Genomic DNA, 26935 nt, shown 5'->3' on the forward strand with positions numbered 1-26935 from the left:
AGAAAGGCCGACGCTCGGGAGCTCAGCTAGCTGAGGAGAAAGCGGCGCGGCGCGGCGCCGGGAGGTGGGTTCTCGGCCAGCGCGGCGGGCGATGGTAGGTGCGCAACGGGGTGGGCGGGGGCGTGACGGCCCGGCGCGGGGGCCGCGGGGTCGGGTGGCCGACTGTCACCGCGTCCCGGGCGTGCTGACGGAGGGGGCGTGCTGACGGAGGGGGCGTGGGGGCCTGGCTGCCGGGCCTCCGTCCGAGCGGGGCGCGGGGACCTGCCGCGGTGCGGGTGGCGGTTCCGCAGCCCGCGCGCCCGGGGCCCGCGACCGTCCGCCGGGCACTGCCCGCCGCCGCCGGCTCTGCCCCGCGGCCCGAGCGCCGGGCTGGGCGCGACGTGGGTCCGGAGCCGACCTCGGACCCGCGGGACACCGACCCCGGGGGTCGCGCCAGCGCCCCTCACCAGGCGCTGTCGGCTCTCCGGCCGGCTTCGGGCGAGGCGGCGGTGGGAAGAGCTGGCTCTGTGTCACTCCTTCCTCGGGCGCTTTCGGTCTCTGCGGGGTAGGAAATCCTCTTCTAGCCTCGAAATTGCAACAGATTCTCTGATAACGTTCTGTCTTCGAAGACCTGCAGCTGCTTCCGTCCTGGTCCTACGCTTGCCCCAGGATTACACGCTGCCCACCTGCCGCCTAGGTATCTACCCAGCCTCTGAGTCCTGTCCGGCGGGTGCCTCCTGGGGTGGCCGCTGTGCCAGGCGGCAGCTGTCCGCCAGGCTGTGCTGGGGACGGAAGCGTTTCCACAGGGCCCCTGGGCGCTGTGCTCTCTGAGCCTTGAGTAAGCACAGCTGGAGGTCGGGGGCCCCTGGGCGCTGTGCTCTCTGAGCCTTGAGTAAGCACAGCTGGAGGTCGGGGATGGGCTGCACTCGGTCAAGGTCCTCTTCTGGCAAGGGCGCTGGTGGCCTGGTGGCCTTACTCTGTAGGGAACAGACGAGCGATGGGCTTCCTGGATTACCACTTGCTGGGCTGACACTAAAGGCCAGAGGCTGAAGACCACCTGGGCAGTGCGGAGGCACGGGTCAGCTGTTAAGATAGCGATGTGCCTGGGAGGCACAGACCTGGTGGCCGATGTGGCTGTGGTTGTGATGCTGGTGTTGAGGTCTTTACCTAGCTGCTTATTCCTGGTGAGGAGTTTGCCTGTCTTTCCAGGGCCAGTAGAAGGACTTGAATGTGTTTTCTCCCAGGTCTGCAGGAACATCTAGGCAATTACAGGGGGGAAAAAAATCCCATTATTCATCAGATACAGCGGTTTATTCCACTTGAGGCGAGGGCTCCTCTCCATCTTCACTTTCTAGCCCCAGTACACAGTAGCCACCTGTAAACATTTACTTAATTGCCTTGAAGACAGATGTGCGGGTTTTTTCTTTTTAAGGGATACAGGGTTGGAGAAACAAACCCAGGTAAGAAAAGATCAAGAAAACTCGCAGAGGTTTTACAGTTTCCATTTCTAGCCAGTGGTACAACCCCCACATACGCATCCTTTTATCCTGAAGGTTGGTCCTCGTTTAGTCTTCTCAGGTAAAGCCTGTATGAGAAGTACTTATCCAGTAGCGAGTGCTCTGTTTAGAACCTCATCTCTCCCTATGAACAGGGCTGGAGCCACGTCGCATTCATCTTTGCTCCCCCATTGCCTCATATGGAATGGGCCAGGGGTTCTGCCTGAATGGTTGTTGAAATGAACCAAGGTGCTAAAACTAATGCAGTGGTTTTCATCTGGATGAAGGGTGACCTTCAGGGGATGTAGAAGTAATGTAGTAATCTAGGCAGGTTTTTCATAATAACAAAATTCACCCCCTGAATTTGCAAGTTCACCTGCTGGTGAGCCATGCTAGCTGTCGCTGACCACACCTGCCAGGACTGTCAGCAGGCCAAGTGACCTTGGGCATGCAGTGTTGCGCCTAATTCTCATTACAGTCTGAGCCAATCTCAGAAGACATATTTAAGTGTTTGCTTTTAGATTGTTTCTGGTTTGAAGTACATAAGGACAATGAAGCAGGTTATAAAAAAGCACTTAATATTTACCCTGTTCAATGTTTTACCTGTTTGAGCATAGCTTCTCTGTTATGACAACTCTGTGCAGGGAAGAAAAAAGGCCTTTTCAACTTGAAGCAGCAGTTTCAGTGGCTGTTTCAAGTGTCACTTTCCAAATGGAGATAATATCAGAGAAACAACACCTTGGGCTTTTCACTAAGGACCAACCTAAATTCATTATTTGATGATTTTTGTTATTCTTTCAGTGCAAGTTTATCCAAATCATAATTCACATGATGAGGACTTGTGCCTGGTATTCTGTGGCTACAAAGTTGAGTGAGCCTGTGCCCTTGAAGAACTTAGGGTACAGTGAGGAGACGGGCCAGTGAACTGTGGCACTGCGGTCGGCGCTCTCACAGAGGCAGACGGAGCTTGCTATGGGCACAGAGGGGTGGAGTCCAGCTGGCCTTTAGTGGGGGCTCCTGAGAAGGGCTCGAATTAAATTTTGAAGAACGGGGAGTTCCCTGGTGGTCTAGTGGTTAAGGCTCCACGCTCTCATTGCCGAGGGCATGGGTTCAATCCCTGGTCAGGGAACTAAGATCCCACAAGCCTCGTGGTGTGGTCAAAAAAAAAAAAAAAAAAAAAAAAAATTTTTTTTTTGGAAAAACGAATGGGAGTGGCAGGACCACATGAGGGAATGAGACTTCCAGGCCAAGGCACAGTGTGTGAAGTACAGGAATACAGCTCCCACCCACCGGCTGTTGGGAGAAGGGCAGTGGGTAACTCCGGTGGTTGGGGTGAGGAGAGGGAGATTAAGTTAAGGAGCTAGGCTGGTGGCAGTCAGGAGAGGCCTTGAGTACCAGTCCCGAGTTTGCATTTTACCCTGAGAGTGGTGGGGAGCCGCTAAGGGATCTCGGGTTTGTGAGTGACTGGTCAGATTGTGCCCTCATGGGTGACCAGGCAGTGGTGGCCAGGGTGGGTTGGTGAAGTCCTGCACTGAGGGCGGTTAACAGAACATGGGGATATACCTGGCGGGACAAAAGGCCCAGCACCAAGGAAGGGCAGTGGGGACAGAAAAGAGAGCAAGATCTTGAGACAAGTGGCTGCAGGGATGGGAAGGACCAGGGATAAAGGAGGACTTAGGGAACATTCCAAGGTTGGGTGACTGGCAGCTGGTAAGGCTGTGCCACACAGAGTGTGCTGGAAGGGACAGGCCTGGGAGTGGGTGATGACTTGCGGTGTGGAGATGTTGAGCTGAGGGTCAGTAAGAATTCCTGGATAGAGATTGGTCTGGAGCCAAGGAGAGCAAACACAAAAGTGTCCTGGGTACTACTTCCTGTGTGGCACTGAAGCCAGGGAGTGGGGTGGTGTGGAGTGAGAAAAAGAAGACTGAACCTTGGAGATGCCTGATGTTTCATGTCTGTAGAGCAGAGTAGATAAGGTAACAAAAATCTGATTAATGATCTCTTGCCTTTTGGGGGGATGGGGGCAGGATAGTGGGCTTTTTATTTCTGTCCTAGAGCCCCTGTTTGTTGGTTAAACAGCAAAATGTAAGATACTAAAGGTGCAAAATCACATGATTGATTCCCGGGGCTTCCTGTCACGTGTGTTTATTTGCCTTTTGGGAAACTTCCAGATTGTCACTCATCTCAAAGGACCTCATTCCCCTCCAGCCCGACAGTTGGTCCTCTCAGGGCGTTCTCACAATTAGATCTCTGAAAACAGGCCTTCTCAGACACAGAGATAGGTCCAAGGTCGCAGAATTCTCTGGGTCCTGTTGCTCTCATTCCAGGACCCCAGTTTCTGTGTAGTGCATCAGCATTAGCAGCAGGTGGGACTTTGGAAAAACTCTTGAAGATACAGAGGGCAAGTGTATAGTGCCCCCTCCGTAATCTTTCCCCCATGCTGAGGGGCCGCACGGGAGAGGGTGAGGAAAGGCAAAAGGAGTTCCTCTTTACCCAAAGGAGGCGCATGGCCCCCAGGGCTGTCCCGGCCTCTGGATAAGTGCTGTTAGCAGTTATCTTCGTCTCTTAGGGAACCTGCTCACTTAGGGGTACGTGCAACAAGCTCTCCTTCTATCTTGTGCAGTTATGGTCCCCTGCCTGGCCGTGGGACCTTATCCATCTCCCCTGGGTATTGCCCAAGGAGCTGCTGGCAGGGGTCACGTGTGCGCGGTCATGGTTTCTCCCTCCATCCTGCCCAGCCTGCACTCTCCTCTTACAGGCCATTGAGAAGCCACTACACATGGCTTGGCCTGTTTCGCATAACCTGAAACTGTGTGTCTGCCTAATTGTTACACAATTTTAATTGGGTACCAATTGATTACCGATGGGTGATTCTGTTACCAATAAAAGCCCTTCCACTGTGTAGCATTCTAAATGTAGCTCATTACCTGTGTCCCACCAAAAGCTTCCCTGGCTTCTGTCCCTTCAGCCTTTCCTTGAGTCAGTTTGTCCTCATTCCCTAATTATCATCTGTAATTCATTTTTCAGCAAGGGTCATTCCCGCCTTCCTATCTTCCTAAACCTGTGGGCCTTCAAAGGATCCAGGGGTATACGTTAACGCCACTTGCCTCTGGTTTCTTTCCCTGCCTTCCTGGGCCATCCCATCCCCACCTCCCAGCACACAGAAGCACTGTCCTTCCTCGGCAGCCTGGTGAACCCCAGGCCTCTGTCTTGGGCCCTTTGGCTTCTTAGAGCCCATGAAGCTGGGCTGTAGAACTGTCTTTGAATCTGAGCCATGAATGACACTCACTGGCCCTAAACAGCTATGCTTTCCAAGGCCCTGTCCTGTTCCCATGCTGTTTCTGCTGCTTCCTGGCCGAAGGCCTCCTCAGCCTTCAGGTTCTAGGCCAGGCAGGTGCTGGCTAGGGAATCCTTCCAGACCCCTCTTTTCTTGTAGGCTGGGGGCCCAGACACCCTGTGCTTTTCTCTCATAGCATCTGCTCCTGAGTTGGCATGGTCAATACACCATGTCCTCACATCCAGAAGCTCATTGAGAGCTAGGACTGGGCCTTGCATCTTCATATTCCAGCACTTGATACACTGGCGTTCAGGAAGTATCTTGAATGCCTACTAAAATGATTAAACCTGCAAGATTCCCTCCCAGCCCAGCTCTGTTGTCAGGCCTAAAGATACTTGCTGAGAGCCTGCCATGTGCCCAGCCTTCCGAGGCACACCTATCACAGGCACCTTGCTTAGAATTCAGACCAGTCAAAATTCTAGCTTCTGACAGCTGGGTTTTCTCCCTCTGCTTCTCATTCTGTGTAGCTAGTTGGTTTCTCCTATGCCCTTGGGGGCTGTTGTTGGGAGGACCTTTTGAACTCAGAAGGTAAAGACCTTGAATTAGCAGAGCCCCCTTGCAACCCCAGTCCCTGCTTGTGGGTGGACCAAACCAGCAGTGAGCGGGGGTTGCTCCTTATTGTGGTGCGCAGGCTTCTCATTGCAGTGGTTTCTCTTTGTTGCAGAGCACAGGCTCTAGGCACGGGCTTCAGTATTTGCAGCGCTCGGGCCCTAGAGCGCGTGGGCTTCAGTAGTTGCAGTGCATGGGCTCAGTAGTTGTGGCGCACAGGCTTAGCTGCTCTGTGGCATGTGGGACCTTCCCGGACCAAGGATCGAACCCGTGTCCCCAGTCCACATTGGCAGGCAGATTCTTACCCACTGCGCCACCAGGGAAGTCCCAGCGCCAAGTCTTAACCACTAGACCGCCAGGGAAGTCCCCGAGTCCCTGCAGGAAACCTTTCGAGTGGCTAATACGGTTAGGACTCTGCCCTGCTCGGGTCCCATCCATAGGCTCAGTTGCCACTGGTAAGACCTGCATTTGAACTTCTGACCAGCGGCAGCAGATGGGCCAGCCAACTGGCCTACGGTGCTGTGACTAATGCCTCCTTAATGGTTACGCTCCTTTATACCTGGCACGTGCCCTCCATTATGTGCCATCAGCAAAAGGCCCACTATCAGGTTCCGGGTAACTGGCAGCCTGGCAGTCACTGTGGAATGCCAGTTTCCATTAGCATTTGAAAAATCCCAGTGCTGCTTCAGGGCTGAGGCGGAGCCCAGCCTGCCTTCTCATCATGTGAAGATGTCTGCTGGGAAGGACACACGCCTAGAACAAACAAGTTGGCAAATGGCCCCTGTTATTTAGAGTTAAATTTCCCTCTTGGGCCCAAGTGTTTGGGATTTTCCTGAGTCTCCATCTGTTTCCTTCTCTTGCTTCCTCCTTCCTGGGTACACTGAGTTTATGGTGTGAGACACCTGGGCTCCAAGTCACAGTAGAGTAGAAGAGCTTGATTCATAAGCAGCTCATCACAGAGGCCTGCCAAGTTCAAACAGACTTGGACAAGGAGGGGTGGAGTGTGGGGAGGTCGCCCTCATTCCTGCCTGTGAGGTCAGGAGTCTAGAAAGGCTGGTGAAGGAGGGGGCATTGGGCTGAGGCTTGAAGCAGACTGGCCCGAGAGGAGGAGGAAGAACAGGTGTGTCCTGCCTTTCCCCCTTCCCCCTGTCAAGACTCCTGAAGCTGCCCTACCTGGAGGGCAGGTAGGGACAAATCCTGAAAGGAGGGGGGGTGGGGCGGTGGGCAGGAAAGGGTTTCAGATGGAGAGCTGGGGCAGAGCGGGTTGGGCGTCAGAGCTGAGCTACGTTGGAGTCACATGGAGTGTGTGAAGGTGGGGAGACTTCAGGAAAGTAGTTGGAGGCATGGGATCTGAGAATTCTTGGCTGAAAAGAAGATGGATTTCTGCAAAAGGGACATTTGAGGGACAGGGACAGGAGCAGCAGCAGCCAGAGAGGCAAGGAGACAGACAGAAGGGGTTTCTGGAGGCCTGGGGAGAGGAGAGCTGAGAGCAGTTGGGTCAGCTCTGTGTGATTCAGGGAGATAAGGTCTCAAAGGTGTCTGTTAGGTCTGGCAGCCAGGCATGAAGGGCGAGGGGGGAGACATACAGCCTGCTCTCCCTGGGAGCTTGACTGGGAAGGAAAGAAAGAGGAAAGGCTTAGCTCAAGGGGAGTGTTGGGTGCTGGGGTTGGGGGCCTGTCTAACAGATCCAGGACCAAGGGTGGGGGTGCAGATCAAGGGCCAGGGTCAGACAGGAGAGGATGCTTCTTGCGTGACACTGGGTTCTCAAGGAGAGTGGGAGATGTAAAGCTGTTGGCTAGTGTGGGGACCAGGGGCGGGTGCCACGAGGCATGCTGAGGGCTGCCAGGTGGCTCCAAGGGCCACGAGCAGGGCAGTGCGATTTTCTCTCTATAGTTGGTCAGGCTGGCCTCTCGTGGGGCTTCTGGGTAGCTGAGACAGGAGCATGGAAGCGGTGGAGCTGAGGCTTGGAGGGTCAGGTCTAGGCTGAGCAGACAAGGAAGTAAAGTCACAAAGGATTGGCGGTGCGGGGAGATAGAGTTATGGCGAGTGGGAGGAGGGCAGTGAAGAGCTTCAGGACAGTTACAAGAGAGTGGGGTGTTTGTGATATGCGCCCACTGAGTGGAGGAGTTTCTGGGGCTGACCTGGGTGTAGATGAAGCATCAGCGATGTAAAGGTTTCTAAAGTTGGGGAGCTTTGGGCTTCCCTGGTGGCGCAGTGGTTGAGAGTCCGCCTGCTGATGCAGGGGACACAGGTTCGTGCCCCGGTCCGGGAAGATCCCACATGCCGCAGAGCAGCTGGGCCCGTGAGCCATGGCCACTGAGCCTGCGCGTCCGGAGCCTGTGCTCCGCAACGGGAGAGGCCACAGCAGTGAGAGGCCTGTGTACTGCAAAAAAACAAAAACAAACAAACAAACCCAAAAAGTTGGGGAGCTTTGAGCCAGGTCTGCCTGCTTGACCCTCGAATTCCCTGCAATGAGGGCAGTTGAGAGGAGGAGGCCAAGAACTGGAATGAAGTGTGTGGCACGTCCTGGGGAGACCCTGGACAGAGGGGTGTCAGAACCCTGGGGAGACCCTGGAGAGAGGGGGCAGGGTCCCAGGGAGAGCCCCCTGCTTTCTGGCCTGGAGGAAGGGTGCATTAGGGGAAAGGATGAGGAGGTGGGGGATTGTTTGCTACAAGCCAAGTTCCAGAGCAAGAAGAGATTTGGGAGTTGGGAGTGAGGTCAGTAAAAAGCAAGGCAGCAAAGGAAGCGAATGTGGGGGATCGGTGACCGTAGTCACCCGAATCAATGACACTGTCACCACCAGTCATCCGCAGAATTGGGAATCATCCTATTGCTGAGGCCTTGGGCGGGGAGATGAGTATCCTCGACCTAGGACTCCAGACAGAGTCTTGAAGCTGTGTCTCCGAGGCCTCCAGCAGATCCTTGGGAGTGGGGTTGGGCATTTCCCTGGCCTCTCCCTGTAGATGGACGGGAGCACTGGGCCTCTCCTAAGGAAGTCAGACTTGGACTTGAGAGGAAGGTCCCAGCCTGAGGAGAGGGTGGAATGCATCCTGCTCCAGGCCCCACCCACCCTGCCCCTTCTGGGTGTGCTAGGTGGATGGCCTCAGGAATAACTCCCACCCCCCACCTCCATCCACCTTCTCTGCCTCAGAGCTCCACCTGCCATACCCTACTCACCAGCCCAGATTCCCTTCCAGGCTGTCCCACCTGCCCTGCTCCTCTACCCAAATACCCTACAAGCAGAGCCACAGGCAGGAGGTCATCTGCTCTTCCCTGTCCTGCTGCCACATTCCGTGCCTGGCACCCTGAGATCTTATCAGGCAGTGACCATGTCCTGTAATTGCTGTATCTTTCTCATCCCCAGACCTCACATACCCTGAGGGCTAGAGTGGGGCCATTAGTTGTTTGAAGGATTCGTCATTCTGCTGCGTCCTGGCTGGGGACCAATGGTCTCTGAGGGTGAGGGGCTCCCTAGAGAGCGCGTGCTCTGAATTCCACCCTGGGGAAACTGCCTGAGAGGAGCATACCTCAGGCCCAGGACCTAGTGCCTCTCACTGCCCCTCCTTCCCATCTGTCGCCCCGTTCTTGGCCGGTCGGCAGGGCTGGAACCAGCCTCCTTCCTCTTCTTTCTTTGTTTCCTGATCTCACTCTCAGGAAACAGATGTGGGATTGCTCAGAGTGAAGGGGAAGAACTGAGACACAACTGTGCAGCACCCTGTCCTGTGGTGCAGTGACTAAGGCCCGGCCAGGCTGAGCCCCAGTTGCTTGGGCTATGAGCTATTCCTGCAGCCAAGGGGGAAGGTGGGGAGTGGTCAGGCTGGGCTGGGCAGAGGTCAGTAGGAGTGGGCAGGCTTCCTGGGGAGCACCAGGCTCCCTCTGCACAGGGCTGACTTTTTCCACCTGGGCCACAGTTGGCTCTTTGGTGGCCTCTGGGTATGTGGAGGGGCCATCTGTGAAGCCCACTGGGTGACAGAGGAGTCCAGGAGCCAGTGTAGGTATCAGGGCTGAGGGGTGGGTGTCTGGGCAGGATCTCAGCACAGCAGCCCAGGGTTCTGCCTCACCTGACCTGCTCTGGCATTTGCCTGAGAGGCATCTGTGTCATAACAAGCACTTTAAAATGGAGCACTTCCTCTGCCCCACCAAAACCCCACCCCTGGGCCAGAATTCTCTGTTCTTTGCTTGGGTCTTTGCCCCCCACCCCGAACAGGTCACCTCATCTGGTGGAATCCACCCCATCTTCTGCATCCTCCCTGGCCAGCTCAGCCCAACCCTCCTCCTGCCTCCGCTTCTGGACTCTGCCCTCCTTCCTCCTCGGCCCCCAGGGGTTTTTTCTAAAATGCAGATATGATATGTTGCCTTCTGCTTCGGCTCTTCTCCTCCTGCTCCCTCTTGTGTGGGGGTGATGTCTGGTCTTCTAGTGCAGCTGGCACAGAAGGCCATCAGCCCCTCCTATCCCACCTCCGGTCACTCCCTACCATCTCTCTGAGGCTCCCCAGTTTGCCGTGCTCTCCCTCATGCATTTGTCCCCACTCCCGTCTTTGTACACTCAGGTACCATTGTCCCCTCTGTGGCACTCACACCGAGTCAACGTCTGCCTCGGTGGTCTGCCAGTGCCCCGCCTGGGCTCTCGTAGTCTCACTGTGGATGCCATGACCACTGGTCTCCTTGAGAGCTGTCTTTTACCCTCGTATCCCCAGTGCCCTGCCCAGAAAAGGAACTTGGTAGAAGTTTGTCAAATGAATAAAAGTTTGAGTCAAGGGGAGGCATGATGGGGTGCTGGGCCCTCTGGGAGAGGCAGCCTGTAAGGAAGGCATAGTGCCGAGTGTTGTCGGGTGGTTAAGATGGAATCACCCAGGCTTAAAGGGGGGGGGGGGGGCGGCCTGTCACATGCAAGCGAGTTTTTTTTCAAATCCAGTTGTTTGGGAAAATCATGTTCCCCACTAAAAAGGTGAGAAAGGCAGAGGTCTTGTGACTATCAGACCATGGGTAGTGCTTTGGGATAGCAGTGTGGCATTAAGAAGCCAGCCCTCAACTGGCTGAGGAGGGAGTGCAGTGGGGCTGGCCCTCCTGGGTGACCTGCGCTCCTGAGATGGGAGAGGGGTCAAAGACACTTGTGGGGTCACTCTGGAGGCAGAAGTGGCGGGTATGGGGTGGGAGGGCTTCTCCCACCCCACTGGCCGCCTCCCTCTTCCTGTGGGCACACTTTGGGGGTTCACCAAGGAGAGCAGAGTTCGGGTTTATTTGACCTCCCATGGGGTGTTCCCAATCAAAGCGTCATGTCACAGGAACTCCCCTCCTCAGAAAAGCTTCCTGGCCCAGGGTCCATGGGACTGCAGTCCCAGAGCTGCTGAAGGGGCCTCCTAACACCCCTAAACAGAGGTCACTTAGTTCCACTTAACATTTTTATTTTTTCTTTTTAAGGAATACTTGCTTTCCATTAGGTAGCCTGAACTCTCAAAACAGGTATAGTATTTGTGAGTAAAGGGACATGACGGTGACTGGAAGGGGCTTCCGGGTGGGGAAGCAGTAGCACAGGCAGGGAAGGGGAAGAAGGGCCCTTGAAGAGGCCATTCGGGGGGACCATCCCAAAGAGAGCAGGGGCCTTCTCGGGCCCGTGGGAGAACCTTGGCAGCAGCCTCCTGTGGCTGCACTGCCCCCTTAAGGAGGGGCACGGTTCGGCTTCACCACAGGACTGATCGGGCATTAGCATTGACCTGCCTGACCCCATCACTCCCCAGACGTCCCTGAGCCAGTGCCAGGCCAGCAGAGCCCAAGGAGCAGTAACTACGAGAGGCCCTCGGGACTTCTGAGCTGCCCCGGTGAGCCAGGCCGGGCTGAGTGCCTTCTATAAACAGGCTCAGTTAATCCTCACAGCAGTCAGCTTTTAAACCCGTCTGTTGGATCACATACCTTCCCTGCTTCCCACTGCACTTAAAGTCCAGGCTCCTCCCCGTGCACGATCCAACCCATGGATGTCTCCGCTCTTCTTTCTCACTGTGCCCTGGCTGTACTGGATGCTTTTCCCTTTCTGGAGCAGGCCTCTTCCTGCCTCGGGGCCTTTGCACGCGGTCTTCTCGTGGTCCAGAGTGACCTCTCCTCAACTCTTCTGGCAGCTTCCCTCTCATCACTTCAGCTCGGGAGGGAAGCGGTCCTCCTGACAACCCTAGCTGAAGTAGCCGCCACCTTCCAGACACACGGCATGGTGTCCCAACTATCTGAATGGTCACTGTGTGCAGTTCTTGTGAGTCTAACAGGATGCTGAGCAGAATTTTTCCTGTTTTCCCAGAATTGCAGGTTAGGCCCAAAGCTAAGGACAGAAAACACAAAGTTATTTCCTACATTCTAAAATCAGGGAGCTGTGGGCAGCTGGGGCCAGCCTCATCCCACAGGGCTGATGGAGAGGTGCCACCCCGGAGCCAGCCCTGCCCCCACCCTCTTCTTCTGCAGTGAACTTGAGACTGGGAGGGGGTGGCGGTGCTTAAGGTGAGTGCAGTGTTTGAGATTAGAATTCACTCCCTCCCTCCCCTTCCTGAGGCTGAGGGAAAGTGGTTTCCTAGTGCACCTGCCGCCAGGGCCCCGCTGGCAGAGAAGAGTGGCTGTTTGCCCTGGGCTGCCACAGGGCAAGGGGGAGTGAGAGAGAGTGGGATGTGCCTGTGTGCGGGGTGTCACCCACACCCCAGCCAGTGAGCCCAGAGTAAGAGCTTAACCCACAGGTGCTGTGTGGGGATTAATGTCTGTCCAGTGGCTCATATTCATCGGCTCCATTTTAGAGACAGGCACCAGCTGTTCAGGGAGGAGGCATGGCTTATCTGAGGTTCAGCCCAACAAGCGGCAGAACTGGACTCTGAGCCCGGCCTATCCGACATTAAACTGGCTCGCTTCCCGAGTAAGCTCCTGCTTCCCTTCTCTACCACTGGCCGCCAGGCGTGGACCAGGGAGCACAGCCTCCTTCCTGGGCCTGGCGCCTCAGTCAGGAGCTGGGGGACTGTGGGGAGCCGGTGAGGCCTTGTTTCTGAGTGGGAGCTGGAGGTGTGGACAGGGTTGCAGGATGGCTGCAAGCTGCAGGTGGGACAGCTCGGGGAGGGTGTACCTTCACCACCACACGGTGAGTGAGGGTCCAGCCCAGCAACTTTGTGTTTTTGATCCGTTTCCCATCTCCTGACTTCCCCTTCCCAATAGCCAGCTTAAACTATCTAACTGGGTTGTGGATGCGTGTGCACGTAAATGAAAGAAAAAGGTTTTGAAGGACATGCACTTAGATGTGAACAGTGATTACCTTAGGTAGAAGAGGGAGTAGGATTGAGGGGGTAACTTAAACAGGACTTTACATTTTTACTGTATAATTTTGTATTACTGGATGTTTTCATGATTATGTGTTTATGTAAAAAACAAACCAAACAAAAACCTGCCCTGAGACCTGGCTTTATAGATGCCTAAGGAGGTCATCATAAGCCTGTTTGCCCTGCTCCACAAACACCATGCTGTCTTTTCAGGTGGGAGGAGGCCTGCAGGGATCCAGGACCTCCTTCAGGGTCTTCTGCACCTGTCTTTGCCTCGGAGTCCCCAGGCTGCAACAACTTGCTACAACAAATAAAACGGTGGGGGACTTCCCTGGCGGTCCAGTGGTTAGGATTCTGTGCTTCCACTGCAGGGGGTGTGGGTTTGATCCCTGATCAGGGAACTAAGATCCCACGTGACCTGCGGCACAGCCAAAAGAGAACAAACTAAAAGTGGGTCTTGGGCTTCCCTGGTGGCGCAGTGGTTGAGAGTCCACCTGCCGATGCAGGGGACGCGGGTTCGTGCCCCGGTCCGGGAAGATCCCACATGCCCCGGAGCGGCTGGGCCCGTGAGCCATGGCCGCTGAACCTGCGTGTCCAGAACCTGTGCTTCACAACGGGAGAGGCCACAACAGCGAGAGGCCCGCGTACCGCAAAAAAAAAAAAAAGTGGGTCTGCTTCTCCCTGAAGGTCCTTTCTGAAGGAATTTGCAAGGTGCAATAACCGTTTTTGGAGTTTCCAGTTTAATATTCAACCTGAATCTGAGGCCACTTGAGCAAGATTTGGCACTGTCCTGCCTAGCTCTTATTCTGTTTATAAACACTTTTTTTTTTTTTTTTTTTTTTTTTTGCGGTACGCGGCCTCTCACTGCTGCGGCCTCTCCCATTGTGGAGCACAGGCTCTGGACGCGCAGGCTCAGCGGCCATGGCTCACGGACCCAGCCACTCCGCGGCATGTGGGATCTTCCCAGACCGGGGCACGAACCCGTGTCCCCTGCATCGGCAGGTGGACTCTCAACCACTGCGCCACCAGGGAAGCCCATATTCTGTTTATAAACATGTTTATTGCCCTGACAAGGAGTGGGTTCTATTCGAGAAAAGAGGATAGGCCTGGGGTTCCTCCAGAGGCTAGTGGGCTCAGAGCCTAGAACGAAAGATGTAAACTGTTCAGGTAATTCACAACCTGGGGAAATGGGAGAGCCCTAACTGCCATCCCTCCCAGGATAGAGCAAACAGACCAACTGCCATTTGGGATTCTTTTCCGGGGAAGCAGTTTCCAGCACTGGCAGCACCTGGTCCTGCTGTGGGTAAGGTTTTTCCAGTGGGACGTGTTAAATGGATGTTGTCACAAAACCTTATTTCTGTGGGAAAGTCCCTATAAAAACAGTATCAATGGATATATATCCAGGGACTTGAACAGATACTTGTACCGCTGTGTTCACAGCAGAATTATTCACAACAGTCAAAAGGTAGAAACAACCCAAATGTCCATCGACAGATGAATAGATAAACAAAATGTGTTCTGTCCATACAGTGGAACATTAGCCATAAAGAGGAATGAAATTCTGATGTTGCAGGGAGCAAGGATGAATACGTGGAGCACAGGATTTTTAGGGCAGTGAAAATACATTTTATGATACTATAGTAAGGGTACATGTCATTTTATATTTGTCCAAACTCATAGTATGTACAACACCAAGAATGAATCCTCATTGATCTATAGATTTGGGTGATGTGTCAGTTTAAGCTCATCAGTTGTAACAAATGTACCATCTAGTGGGGAAGGTTGATAACTGGGAGGCTGTGCATGCGTGGGGGCAGAGGCTATGTGGGAAATCTCTGTACCATCCTCTCTAGCTGTGAACCTAAAACTGCTCTAAATAATAGTCTTAAATTCAAAAAATATATTCTCATACATGCTATAAACATAGATGAACCTTGAGGACATTATGATCAGTGAAATAAGCCAGACATGAAAGGGCAAATATTGTATGATTCCACTAATATGAGGTCCCTAGAGTGGTCAAATTCATAGGAAGTAGAATGGTGGGTAACAGGCTGGGGGCCAGGGAATGAGGAGCTCGTGTTTAAAGGATGCAGAGTTTCTATTTGGGAAGATGAAAAAGTTCCAGAGATGGATGGTGGTGATGGTTGCACAGCATTGTGAATGTACTTAATGCTACTGAACTGTATACTTATAAATGGTTAAAATGGTAAATTTTGTTAGGTATATTTTAACACAATAAAAAACCCCACCGTATCAAGGTGATTTCTCAAGACATCTTCTTGAATATAACAGGTTTTACATTACAGTTCTTTCCACTCAATATTTTTTAAATGTTACTTTTAATATTTTCAGATAAATGTTTTTGATGCAAGCAGAACCAGAATGATCTGGTCATTTACCAAAACTCACTGAAGCAAACCCTTGTGATAACTCTGGACAGTGTACCATCCCAGGTGGAAAGGTTAGTCAGAGGTGAATGGGCAGACTATTGTACTTTAGTGTTGAGGACAGTAGCCTTTGGCAAAACAAATGTCAAATTGCGGTATTCTGAACGGTAGACTTCTGTCTTGCTGTCCACATGCAGCCAGAGACTCTCAAATAGCACATTTTATCCTTTTTTTTTTAAATGTCTGCACGAATCTCAAGAGTTGCCCAAATCCCCCAATACTTCTGGTTCATTTGGTTCCAGAAATGTCTAATTTTGAAGCTGTGACACCTTCCATTTATTTCTCAGCCCTCATGTCTACTCCCCACCACTGAGTCTTCTCTGGAATACCTGCCCGAAACTTAGCTGTTATTTTTAGAAAATTAAGAGCTGGCCTCCAGATTGCAAGCCGGGGGTCCTGGGGCAGAAACGCAGCATCTGTTGACTTCATGGAGTCTTCTTGACTAGCTGCTCCTTTTACAAGGCCTGCAGGGTGAAGCGTGGGGGCCCGGTGGGCCACCCAGCCCCGAGCAGAGAGTTGTTTACAGTAGAGTCAGCCTCTCGAAGCCCTTTCTCATGACCCAGAATCTATGTGACCTCTTCCAGTATCTTCATAAACCCCATGGAAAGAAGTTATGCTCCAGAGTTCGTAGTGAATTCTCAGAGTATCCACTTATCTTAAATGGAAGCCCTACTGATACTTTATAGAAAGACTAAAACAGGACTTCCCTAGTGGTACAGTGGTTAAGAATCCACCTGTCAATGCAGGGTACATGGGTTCGAGCCCTCTTCCGGGAAGATCCCACATGCCGCGGAGCAACTAAGCCCGTGCACCACAACTACTGAGCCTGCACTCTAGAGCCCGCGAGCCACAGCTACTGAGCCCACATGCCACAACTACTGTAAGCCCGCATGCCTAGAGCCCGTGCTCCACAACAAGAGAAGCCACCACAATGAGAAGCCCCCGCACCGCAACGAAGAGTAGCCCCTGCTTGCCGCAAGTAGACAAAGCCCGCGCGCAGCAACAAAGACCCAAAACAGCCAAAATTAAAATTCATTAATTTAAAAATAAAGTATGCAATTCAATTTAAAAAAAGACAAAAACATGTTTTTTTTTAATGTAAACCTTTATACACTTGTACTAAGCATGTTTTTTAATCCTGTAGGATATGGGATGGCAAACAGGTTAGCAGAGAAGCCTCGGACAGAGCGCTGGTGGATTTAGCTGCTCTTCGCCCCTTCCTGGCAGCCCTGGGCCTTCTCTTGGGCACGCCCTGCGCTATGGACTCCCCGGGCTACAACTGCTTTGTGGACAAAGATAAGATGGATGCCACCATCCAGGACCTGGGGCCCAAGGAGCTGAGCTGCACTGAGCTGCAGGAGCTGAAGCAGCTGGCACGCCAGGGCTACTGGGCCCGCAGCTACACCCTGCGGGGAAAGGTGTACCAGCGCCTGATCCGGGACATCCCCTGCCGCACGGTCACACCAGACGCCAGCGTATACAGTGACATCGTCGGCAAGATCGTGGGCAAGCACAGCAGTGGAAGCCTGCCTTTGCCCGAGTTTGTAGACAACACGCAGGTGCCCAGCTACTGCCTGAACACACGGGGCGAGGGCGCCGTGCGTAAGATCCTGCTGTGCATCGCCAACCAGTTCCCTGATGTCTCCTTCTGCCCCGCGCTGCCTGCGGTCGTGGCCCTGCTGCTCCACTACAGCATCGATGAGGCCGAGTGCTTCGAGAAGGCCTGCCGCATCCTGGCCTGCAACGACCCCAGCAAGAAGCTAATCGACCAGAGCTTCCTGGCCTTCGAGTCTTCCTGCATGACGTTCGGGGACCTGGTGAACAAGTACTGCCAGGCAGCCCACAAGCTGATGGTGGCCGTTTCAGAGGATGTCCTGCAGGTCTATGCAGACTGGCAGCGCTGGCTGTTTGGGGAGCTGCCCCTCAACTACTTCGCTCGCGTCTTTGACGTCTTCCTGGTGGAAGGTTACAAGGTGCTGTACCGCGTGGCGCTGGCAATCCTCAAATTCTTCCACAAGGTGAGAGCTGGGCAGCCGCTGGAGTCAGACAACGTGAAGCAGGACATCCGCACCTTTGTCAAGGACATCGCCAAGACTGTGTCTCCCGAGAAGCTGCTGGAGAAAGCGTTTGCCATCCGCCTCTTTTCTCGGAAGGAGATTCAGCTCCTGCAGATGGCCAATGAGAAAGCTCTGAAGCAGAAGGGCATCACTGTCAAGCAGAAGAGGTAGGCAGGGGCTACCATCAGGGCCCGAGTGGGGTGGGGCTTTGGGGGAATGCATTCTGGGTGCTTGGGGCCTGAGCCTATCCAGCCAGCCGTCTATCCGTGTGTGGATAGAAAGCCACAGGAAAGGAGAAAGGGCCTTCCTGGCTACAGCCACAGGCTGCTGAGGCAACTGTGGGCGCAGAAGGCATAGGGTCCTGTTCCCGGGTACAGGGGCCATGGCTGAGATGGAAGCTGGATGCTGACCTTGGCCCCAGCAGGTCCAGCAGTGAGCCAGGCTGTCCTCCTTGGGTCGTTTTAGAGCAGCTTCTGCTCCACCACTCTAGCTCTGGGCTCCCTTGCCGGCCATTCTCGTGGCTGCTGAGTGTGGCCCCCTGCCCTGAGCACAGATCCCTGGGGAACAGGCGTGGCAAGGGCCCATGGTGTCCTGAGACCTTGGCGGCAGACGCTGTGAGTGTACTCTAGGTGTGGAGGCCTTTCTTGCAGGCCAAAGGCAGGCGTATCCTGGGCATCAGTACTTGCAACTAACCTCTCCTTGTCTGTTTTATTTTTCTTCCTCCTCTCCACGTCTGTTGCTTCCTCCTGTTTTTCAGTGTTTCACTTTCTAAAAGGTAGGTCTGGAAACCATGTCTCCACGCCTGGCTTCCCTCTGTCTTCCAGCCTGGCTGCTTGCTCTGGCTCTCGGCGCTGGCTTCAGCAGTGCTGCCTCAGAGCCTGGCCGAAGTTCAGGCCCTGTCTGTCTGCCTGTCGGTGCTTGGCTGGCCAGGAAGCATTGTCTTTCAGAGCTGACTCACTCTCTATCCCCATTAGAGAAAAGGTGCTTTTGTCCCCACCCAGGCTGGGCGCTCTCCCCTCTGTGTAGCGGGGTGGGAGCAGGACTCCAGGGGGACAGCTCCACCCCGTTTCTTCCTGAGGGCCCCTAGAACCAGGCTCTGACCTGGCTGAACAGGTGAGATGTTTCCTCCAGGCTGAGCTCACACAAAAGGCTCTGCACACCTCCAGGGTGGGGGGCGTGGCCAGGGCTGGGGTCGCAGCTGTGCTCTGACCTCTTCCCACTCCCCCAGGCAGTTTGTGCACCTGGCTGTTCACGCAGAGAACTTCCATTCAGAGATCGTTGGCGTGAAGGAGATGAGAGACATCTGGTCATGGGTCCCTGAGCGGTTCGCCCTCTGCCAGCCCCTCCTGCTCTTCTCTTCGCTGCAGCACGGGTACAGCCTGACCAGGTAATGCCCAGGAGGCTGGGGAATGCTGGGCCTACCCTCCCAAGGCCCCAAGGTATGGACTTCAAGGGCCAGACAGTGCAGAAGGGGTGGAATGAGCTGTGGAGTTGCCCAGCTTCTTCGTCCTGTCCCCACTTCCGGGAGGTCATGGTGGGGCTGGAAATGAGCCTTCAAACATGGGCACCTGGGCAAGGCCCTGTCTCTTCCTGGGGGGCCCTAGAATTGGGAGCCCCTTTTCTGGGCATCTCTCTCTCACTCCAAGTCCACCCAAACATCAGGTGTCATTACAGTACACGCCGTAGCTCCAGGCCCCCACGTAGGCGTTGTGATGACATGGGAGTCAGTTTCCCTCCTGGGAGCTTACAGAACTGTCAGGACAACTTGAGGCGGCCGGCCTTGGTTCACTACTCCTCCACCCCACTTCATCAATCCACACACCATGTCCATGTTGGCCCTGTGGGCTGTGCCGGGCCCTGTACAGGCTTCCCCCAGGGCACACTGTCTCCCAGGGTCACTCTGCCAGGCGTGGCTGCCCCCCTAGAGCCTCAGATGGCAGGTAGCTTCTGACCCAAGGTCTGGCTTGGGTCATAGGTGATGCAGTCGGGGCTGGCCCAGCCCACACAGCAGGCACCAGAGCTGTGCTGACCTGGCCCCCACCTCTGTGCAGTGTGGGAGGCCTGCTGAGGGATGGCTAAGCAGGGCCACCAGGGATGCCAGCCAACCCCTGGGCACCTGGTGCTGGCACAGCGGCAGCCTCAGTCCTCCTCACATGCTTCTCAGTGCTGCCCAGCTTCCGAGGACGTTCCGAGCTTTCCCAGAGCAGGGACCTGTTCCTCTGGTTCTTGCTTCCCTGAAGCATCTGGCACGTGGCTCTGTCTGCTGGGGGCCCTCTGCCATGCAGCTTCTCCTCTGTGTCACACCAGGGCAGAGAGTCCTGGGGCCTTTGACCACTTGGCCTGCAGGCCTCCTGGCCAGGGCTCCATCTTGTCTGAGAAAAGTGCCTGGGCCAAGGTGTTACCATCCAAGCCACTGTGCCTGGTCCCTGGGAGAGGAGGACAAGCAGTTTCCAGGTCCATCCACCCCTAGACAGCCTGGGGCAACAGAGGCTGGCTGAAGTGGCACAGGGAAAGGGTGCAGGTGTGATTGTTACTGTCAGGACTGGCACGTGTGGTCTCTGCCCCCAGGTTCTATTTCCAGTGTGAAGGACACGAGCCCACCCTCCTGCTCATCAAGACCACGCAAAAGGAGGTGAGGAGGGACCAGAGGGAGCTTGGGGTCCTGGCCTCTGATGAGCTCTGGGGGAGTCTGTGCCCCAGAGAGGATGGGTGTTCCCTGATAGCCCCTACCCAGGCTCCCTGGGCTTAGGGGTGCAGAGCAGGGCCAGCCCTCTGCAGAGAGGTGAATCTAGCCTCCCCTAGGACCCCCTAAGTACCCAGAGCCTCCCTGTTTCCCCTTGGGGTCCAGGCCCCAAGCCTGACACAGCCTGGCAGTTTAGAGGAGCTTTGCAGAAATGCCTAGTGAGTGAGGCCTCACCTCCTCCTGTAGTAGTTGGACAGCGCCAGGTGAGTTGTCTGCCTTCACTTGCCTCCAGCCCCTGACAGGTAGTTCTCAGGACCTTGTTCTCTGCAGTGCTGTCATCTGGAAAGTATCTAAGATGTCTAGAATAAAGTCAGAGCTCATGCGCCCCAGTCCTGGGGGTGTCTGCATGAGATAGAGGCTCCTCGTTCAGTGGCTCCCAAACCTGCACCTGTGGGAGTTTCAGTTTCTTCACCCTGTTGCAGAGTCTGCGTCTGGCTCTCCAGGAGAAGCCCAGGCATCTATGTTACAGCAGATGGCTCTGACTGTCAGATACTTTGGGCAAATCCTGTAGCGACTCAAAGGAGTGACTCTTTAATGGTGAAATCAACCACTTTGCTGGCTGATGGGAGGGTTGGAAAACGTTTCTTGAGCAGGGGTGCTTCCTGGAAGCTTCCATCTGAGGGGCCTCCCTGGCACTGATGCCCACAATCAGAGTGTGGATATGGAGCTTATTCCCATGCTTTAGGGCCCAAGAGGGAAATGAAAATATCCCAAGTAAGCTGATGGCAGCCGAGGCAGCCCCTGCGCACGGTCACTGCCAGCCCCATGCCCTCCAAACTCTGACTTTCCCATACTACTCTCCAGCCCTGGCCCTCAAGTGTGAGGGGGGCTGTGACCACAACACCCCCAGCTGTGACTGTACCGTGGCCTCTCAGCAGGTCCTGAGTGAGGGGACACTCCTGCAGGCAAGCAGGGCACAGCCTCACCCTGGGCTTTTCTCCCCAGGTGTGTGGAGCTTACCTGTCAACAGACTGGAGTGAGAGAAACAAGTTTGGAGGCAAGCTGGGCTTCTTTGGGACCGGAGAATGCTTTGTGTTTAGGGTGAGTGGGCCTCCCTGTGGGAGGTCACCCCACTCACATGATCCTGTTTACTTCTGTCAGAGCTGTTACCCTACAGGCTAACCTCGCCGTCTCTCTCTGGTTTGTGATCATTAGACCATGAGCTCCGTGAGAGCGGGCAGGCCCTCATCTGCGCTGTGCGGCGCCATCTCCCAGCCCCCGCTCAGGGCCTCACTCAGGGCACTGATGATGAATTGGGTGGGGTGGGGGGCGGGAAGCTGGCAGGGGCCCTGTGGGCGCCATGTGCCAACTCCTCATGCTGCCCTTTTGCCCTCAGCTGCAGCCCGAGGTCCAGCGCTATGAGTGGGTGGTCATCAAACACCCGGAGCTGACCAAGCCTGTGTCCTTGGAGTCTACCACCATTCTGTCCTCGCCCTGCCACTCTGTGTCCTCAGACCCTGCTGACCGCCTCTCGCCGTTCCTGGCTGCTCGACACTTCAACCTGCCCTCCAAGACGGAGTCCTTGTTCATGGCCGGGGGCAACGACTGCCTCATCATAGGTGGGCGCCTCCCTGCACCTCAGGCTGGGCTCCTGTCTGCCCTTGGTCACTTAGCCTGGGAGGAGGGTACGGGGTCGTGGGTGGCTGAAGCCCCAGGCCAGCTCTTGCTGAGCCAGTTGATAGGTACCTCACCTGAGGGACAGGCAGAGCCCCTGTGATGACGGAGGAAGGCAGTGGGATTGTTGGGGGTGGAGCATGCATGCGGGGCAGGCGTGGGGACCTGAGGCTGCGTGTGGGGAATTTAGCTCACTAGCAGGGTCTCACCAGGAGCCGGGGGACTTTACAGAGTGGAAAGCCAGCCCCGTGGTTTTAGAGAGGCCTCTGGCAGGGCTGCACAGGGACGGCTCCAAGACTTGCCCTGTACAAGTGGAGTTGCTCAGGAGCAGAAGGAGAGCCCCTCGGGGGCAGCGCTGGACAGCAGGCAGCCACTGACCAAGCATCCCACAGGTGGAGGGGGCGGCCAGGCACTCTACATCGACGGGGACCTGAACCGGGGCCGCACAGGCCACTGCGACACTTTCAACAACCAGCCCCTCTGCTCTGAGAACTTCCTCATCGCTGCTGTGGAGGCCTGGGGCTTCCAAGACCCTGACACCCAGTGACAGGCATGATCTAACGGTGACCGAGCTGCTGCTGTAGGGTGGGGTGGTGGCTGGGCCCCTTCTTCAGGAAGGAGACAGTGAATGAAGACCGCCCCCCCCCACGTGCGTGGGCACCATCAGGGTGCAGCTGGGCTCTGGTGCTGGGCTGGGGAGTGGTGCCAGCACCTCAGCTGGCCAGGCCTGGCCCTTCTCAGACCTGCCCATACTTGCTACTGTCTCCACCTCGGACTCAGGCCCTGGCTGTCCTCTGTGCAGGCATCCTGTGCCCAAGACCGGAGGGGTTAGGTCTTGCAGCCCCTGAGCCTTGGTTCTGTGGGGTGAGAGGGGGGTGAGAGGGGTGGGGGAGACGAGACTGGAAAGGCAGAGGGAGCCTGCCCCTCGAGTGTGGGTCCATGGCACCCCCTGCTGGTGCCTCTGAGCATGGCTCCCAAGCAGGCCCTGCGGCCTCCTGCCGGGCCTGCTGCTGGTGGTTCCCTAGGGGTGTGTTGGTCTTGGGAAGACAACAGGCATCCTGGGGACTATTCCTTAGCAGGAGCATCTGCCTGAAACTTCTGACTCAGTTCCCTCCTCCCCATACTGGCCTTCTGGGGGTGCCTCTCAGACAGGAACAGCAGGGTGAAGGCAGGGAGGGCAGGCTCTATGCAGGGCTCTGGGCCCCTCCCAAGGGAGGGCCGAGGGCCAGTAGGATGAAGGGCTGCAGGGGACAGTATGTGTCCTTGTGTTTCCACAGAGCCTGATGCTTCTGCTGGGCCTCAGTGTGTAGTCACGCCTAAAGAGGCCGACCAGGGAGGGGCCCTCTGTGACTGACCCCAAACCAGCCAACATTTCCAGGGGCCTGCCTGGAGAAGCCTGGACCCCTGGAACCTTTTTCAGCCCTCCTCCTCTCCAGCTCGGGCCCTCCTTAGCTCCACTGCAGTCCTTGCAGCGGCCCCATTTCACTGCAGTGACATGGCCCAGGATCCTGTCCAGACTCCTCAGCACGGCGTGCTGGCCTCGTCCAGCCCTACCCACCTCACCTTCATTGTGCTCCACACACCCTCCCCAGCTCCCTGCCCCCGAGGCACCTTCCTGACGCACCCCTCTGCATGGCACGAGTTCTCCTTCTGCGTCTCTCAGGGCTGTGTGAGCCCTGCAGGGAGTGGCCCTCCCACCCCATGACCTCCCTCAGCTGGTCCTGAGGGCCTGGACACACCCCTGAGGAAAGAGAGGACAAGCGGACATCCAAGGGGCTGTGCCGAGGCCATGGCAGCCTGGGCCACAGATGCCAGGGGGTCCTGCCTCTCCATGTCCCCACATGCCACACCTCTGTCCTCCACATCTTGCTTGCTCTTCCTGTGGGGTGCTCATCCTCCCCTGCCCACCTACTCAGATACCCCCTGAGCCAGGCCAAAGTGATACAGAAGGAAGGACCGGGAACCCTGTGTGGCTTTGGGCAAGCTGGTGAACCTGTCTGGAACTCAGTTTCCCCAACTGTAAAATGGGGCCAGTCATCCTGCTGTGCTGTACCCACAGAACTGCTGAGAGGCTCTGAGGGGCCAGTGTGAATCCCTGTAGAAGGGAGAGGTGTTGGGAGGTGGTGTCACAGCTTACCCCCCCCACCAGAGCCTGCAGCCCTCGCTGCCCCCTGTCCTCGAGCCCCCACAGCCCTCACATGTACTTTGGTGTTCATTAAACACAGTCTCGTTACGTGAACTCCAGGGATCCCGAGTCTGGTTTCTTCAATTAGGGGGACCTCCCGGGGCTACCCGCCCCTAGGGATGCCACCGAACGGGGTGCAGCCTCCTGCTTGTCAGTGTTCTATCACGGGAACGTGGAAGACCTTTTAAAAGCACAGCCTTTCAGAAGCAGCTGAAGGCATACCTGAGCGCTATTTGCATGGCTTCCTCTGTAAACTTTTTGAACTGGGGTGTTCTTTTTCTGGTGAGTAAGTCCAGAGGATTCTCTGTGGCTGCCCCAAGGGCCCCCAGAGGTCTGGCCCAGGGAGGGTGACTGCTGATTAGTCACGATTTCTGTATCATGAGATCTTCATGTGTGCATGTAAAATATTCAGTTTCTTTGAATTTCACATCTTCTCCCTAACTTTTCTGCTAAACTAAAAGGTATGTGGTTATTATCTCTATTTTTTATTCTTATTATTGTCCTTGTTATCTGATATTAGGTGTTAATACTCTATTATTTCTTCCTGATTATTACTAGCATTTTATGTTAAAAATTAGCCAAAGTTTTATGGATTTGCATAATGAGTTATTTGTTTTTCTAGAAACATTTGAAAATTTATTTCAAAAACAAAAAATTAGGGACTTCCCTGGTGGCACAGTGGTTCAGAATCCACCTGCCAATACAGGGGATATGGGTTCGATCCCTGGTCCGGGAAGATCCCACATGCTGTGGAGCAACTAAGCCCGTGCGCCACAACTACTGAGCCTGCGCTATAGAGCTGCAAGCCACAACTACTGAGCCCGCGAGCCACAACTACTGAAGCCTGCGCACCTAGAGCCTGTGCTCTGCAACAAGAGAAGCCACCACAATGAGAAGCCCGCGCACTGCAACGAAGAGTAGCCCCTGCTCACCGCAACTGCAGAAAGCCCACGCGCAGCAACGAAGACCCAACGCAGCCAAAAATTAATTAATTTTTTAAAATTTTAAAAATAAGAAAAGCAAAAAATTGAACAGAGATTAAACCAATTCATTATCAAAGTGGACTGTATGCATTTAAGGCTTTAGAAAATCAGTTTTTAAAAAATAATTTGTAATACAAGAGTAAGTCATTTGTATTTTATGAGTTTTTCAGTTTTAATTATTGAATTAAAATAAGTATTTCAATTTTTCCTATTTTTATAAGTTCCATGCCTATTATTTTTTTCAGGTTTTCAGGGCAACTTGTTTTAGAAAATTCTGAAGATTTCACAAGGCCTTCAAATTTCTTTTATCTATTTCCTGAAGCCACAGAGCCTTTATAATAGTCTCCTTACATATTTTATGTTTAGTAGATTCAGTTTTTGTCACTTTATTTTGAAATAATTTTAGATTTACAGAAGAGTTTCACGGATGGTATAGAGCTCCCACGACCCCTCCCCACCCTCCCCCAGTGTTAATAGTGCATGTTTATCAAACCTAAGAAATGACCATTAGTATGATGCTGGAAACTTAAACTACAGTCTGTATTCAGATTCCCTCAGTTTTTCTATAGTCGTTTTTGTTCCAGGAATAGATTTAATTTTTATAACTGTTTACTTCCTCATATTTTAGTTAAATCCTGAATGTCATTAAGTTCACATGACTAACACTGGTCAAAAAAAAATTGCCATAATTAGGCCGTACAGCGACTGCGTCAAATATGTATTCCTATATCTCAACGGTCCTCCCCCAACTGTCGTGTTTACACAGAGAAGTCACCAAATGAGGCAGGAGTGCCAGGCACACCTCGCAGGTGCTTCACCCTACGATGTCAAGTTAGAAAGAAAAGTGTTTGCATGTTTAAAAATAGCCTGTTGTAAAAAAAAAAAGAATTTATGATCTTCGTTATATACATGTCAGACTGTGCTTGAAGTTAGGTGCAGTGTCATGTGACTCATGTCTGGAGCTGAAATGCCTCCCATGCGTGCAGACCCACTCATTTCATCCGACCGTGTGGAATTTATCAACACCACACTTGGCGACCAAGGAAGCAAAGTTAGTGGGCACACTGTCACACAGACACTGACCCATGATGTGACATGGGACACACCAACTAACAAAAGCTTCCGCCTTAGACCGCTAAAGCCCAGGTGTGGCTGCTCAGTTAGGTTCCCCATTAGATGCGCCCCTGGTTGCAGGGAGCCTGCAGGTCTGATCTTGTCCAGTGATATGGTCGATAACGTGGTGAAGCTAGCTCAATCCAAGCTATCCCAGCCCCTGTTTTTATTTTCATACAAAGATACAGGAGCGAGCCCCTGTTCTATTTCACCCTGAAGTGCGTTGACTGGCAAAGGACACGTTTTGTCAAAAGTTTACAAGCTAAAGATCGAAGAGAAGAGCTGTGTGAATAATTTTACCTTCTTGTTCTTGTCTAGGATGGTTATTGGCTGAAAAATTGATTACTGGACTGACACTTTAGAGCATTTAAATGAATGTAAAAAAAATATTTTGAGGACCTTGTGGAAATACGTGTAGTGAGTGAATGTGTAACTTTGAAGCAAAATCTAACTTTGGAAAAATAAGTGATTTAGTGATATGTTTGGTCAGTGTTAATTCTGAGTCCTAAATAAAATGAATGAGAACATATGGATCAACATCACTGTGAAGTACTTGATGTGAAAATGTTTCAGTGGGATGGGAATTCCTGAAGGAACCACTGGACATGAATTTGAGGGACTGCATTAGCTGATCCTGATCAACGGGGAGAAGTTTCTTCATTCCAGAGATAGATCCTCTGCTGCCTCTGGTGCCAACCAAGTCTTCCCCTGATGGATTTTGTCTACTGTTCTTCACAGCTCCCGGCATGTGGACGTGCTCCGTAAACGTGAGGAATGGCCATCAGGAAATGTTGCCCAAACTTCTCTGTCCAGAATTGCAAGGATCCCTGTCTGTGTAAAACTCAGTGTCAAAAAAGTCATGCTCATTCAAAATAAGCATATTCTATCTGGAAGTTTATGTAAGTCACTATGAATGTCTTTTCTAATCCCTTGCATTTTAGTTGGGTGTGCGTATACAACAAACACGTAAGACCTATTTTCTCTGCCACCTGCACACACCTGTCCTTCAGTTCCTCCCAGGGCTGGCAGATTGCCAGCGGCCCTCCCATCCTGTTGGCAGCCTTGGTGGCTCTGTCCCGCTCTTGCCTTCTGTTCCTCTTCCCCACACTGGCGGCTGGACACTCACTCCTGCTGCTCCCCCTTCCTTC

General features: G+C 53.9%; 1 protein-coding gene across 6 annotated transcripts; it reads left to right on the plus strand.

The window, feature by feature from the left end:
* Positions 1-26680, plus strand: TBC1D24 (TBC1 domain family member 24). 6 transcript variants are annotated; one of them, XM_032606728.1, is made up of 8 exons: positions 1-94; positions 16237-17316; positions 18378-18536; positions 19718-19781; positions 20838-20933; positions 21229-21451; positions 21899-22069; positions 22784-26680. In XM_032606728.1, the coding sequence occupies exons 2-7, from the start codon at positions 16352-16354 to the stop codon at positions 22051-22053; spliced, it is 1662 nt and encodes a 553-aa protein (XP_032462619.1). In that variant the 5' UTR covers positions 1-94; positions 16237-16351; the 3' UTR covers positions 22054-22069; positions 22784-26680. The 6 variants fall into 6 exon arrangements, with proteins under 6 accessions (XP_032462619.1, XP_032462623.1, XP_032462622.1 ...); XM_032606732.1 differs by having other exon boundaries at positions 4-64; positions 21899-22056; XM_032606731.1 differs by having other exon boundaries at positions 13-94; positions 21899-22056; positions 22784-24366.
* Positions 26681-26935: the final 255 nt, after the last annotated feature.

This window comes from Phocoena sinus, chromosome 15 (assembly GCF_008692025.1).
Source record: "Phocoena sinus isolate mPhoSin1 chromosome 15, mPhoSin1.pri, whole genome shotgun sequence".
In the NCBI taxonomy this organism is placed as follows: domain Eukaryota; kingdom Metazoa; phylum Chordata; class Mammalia; order Artiodactyla; family Phocoenidae; genus Phocoena; species Phocoena sinus.

Bases quoted from the DNA above. Each gene is read 5' to 3' on its own strand.
- TBC1D24 (XM_032606728.1), top strand. From the start codon at position 16,352: ATGGACTCCCCGGGCTACAACTGCTTTGTGGACAAAGATAAGATGGAT. The intron at 19,782-20,837 runs GTGAGGAGGGAC...TTTTCTCCCCAG, and splicing joins TCAAGACCACGCAAAAGGAG to GTGTGTGGAGCTTACCTGTC. The intron at 20,934-21,228 runs GTGAGTGGGCCT...TTTTGCCCTCAG, and splicing joins GAGAATGCTTTGTGTTTAGG to CTGCAGCCCGAGGTCCAGCG.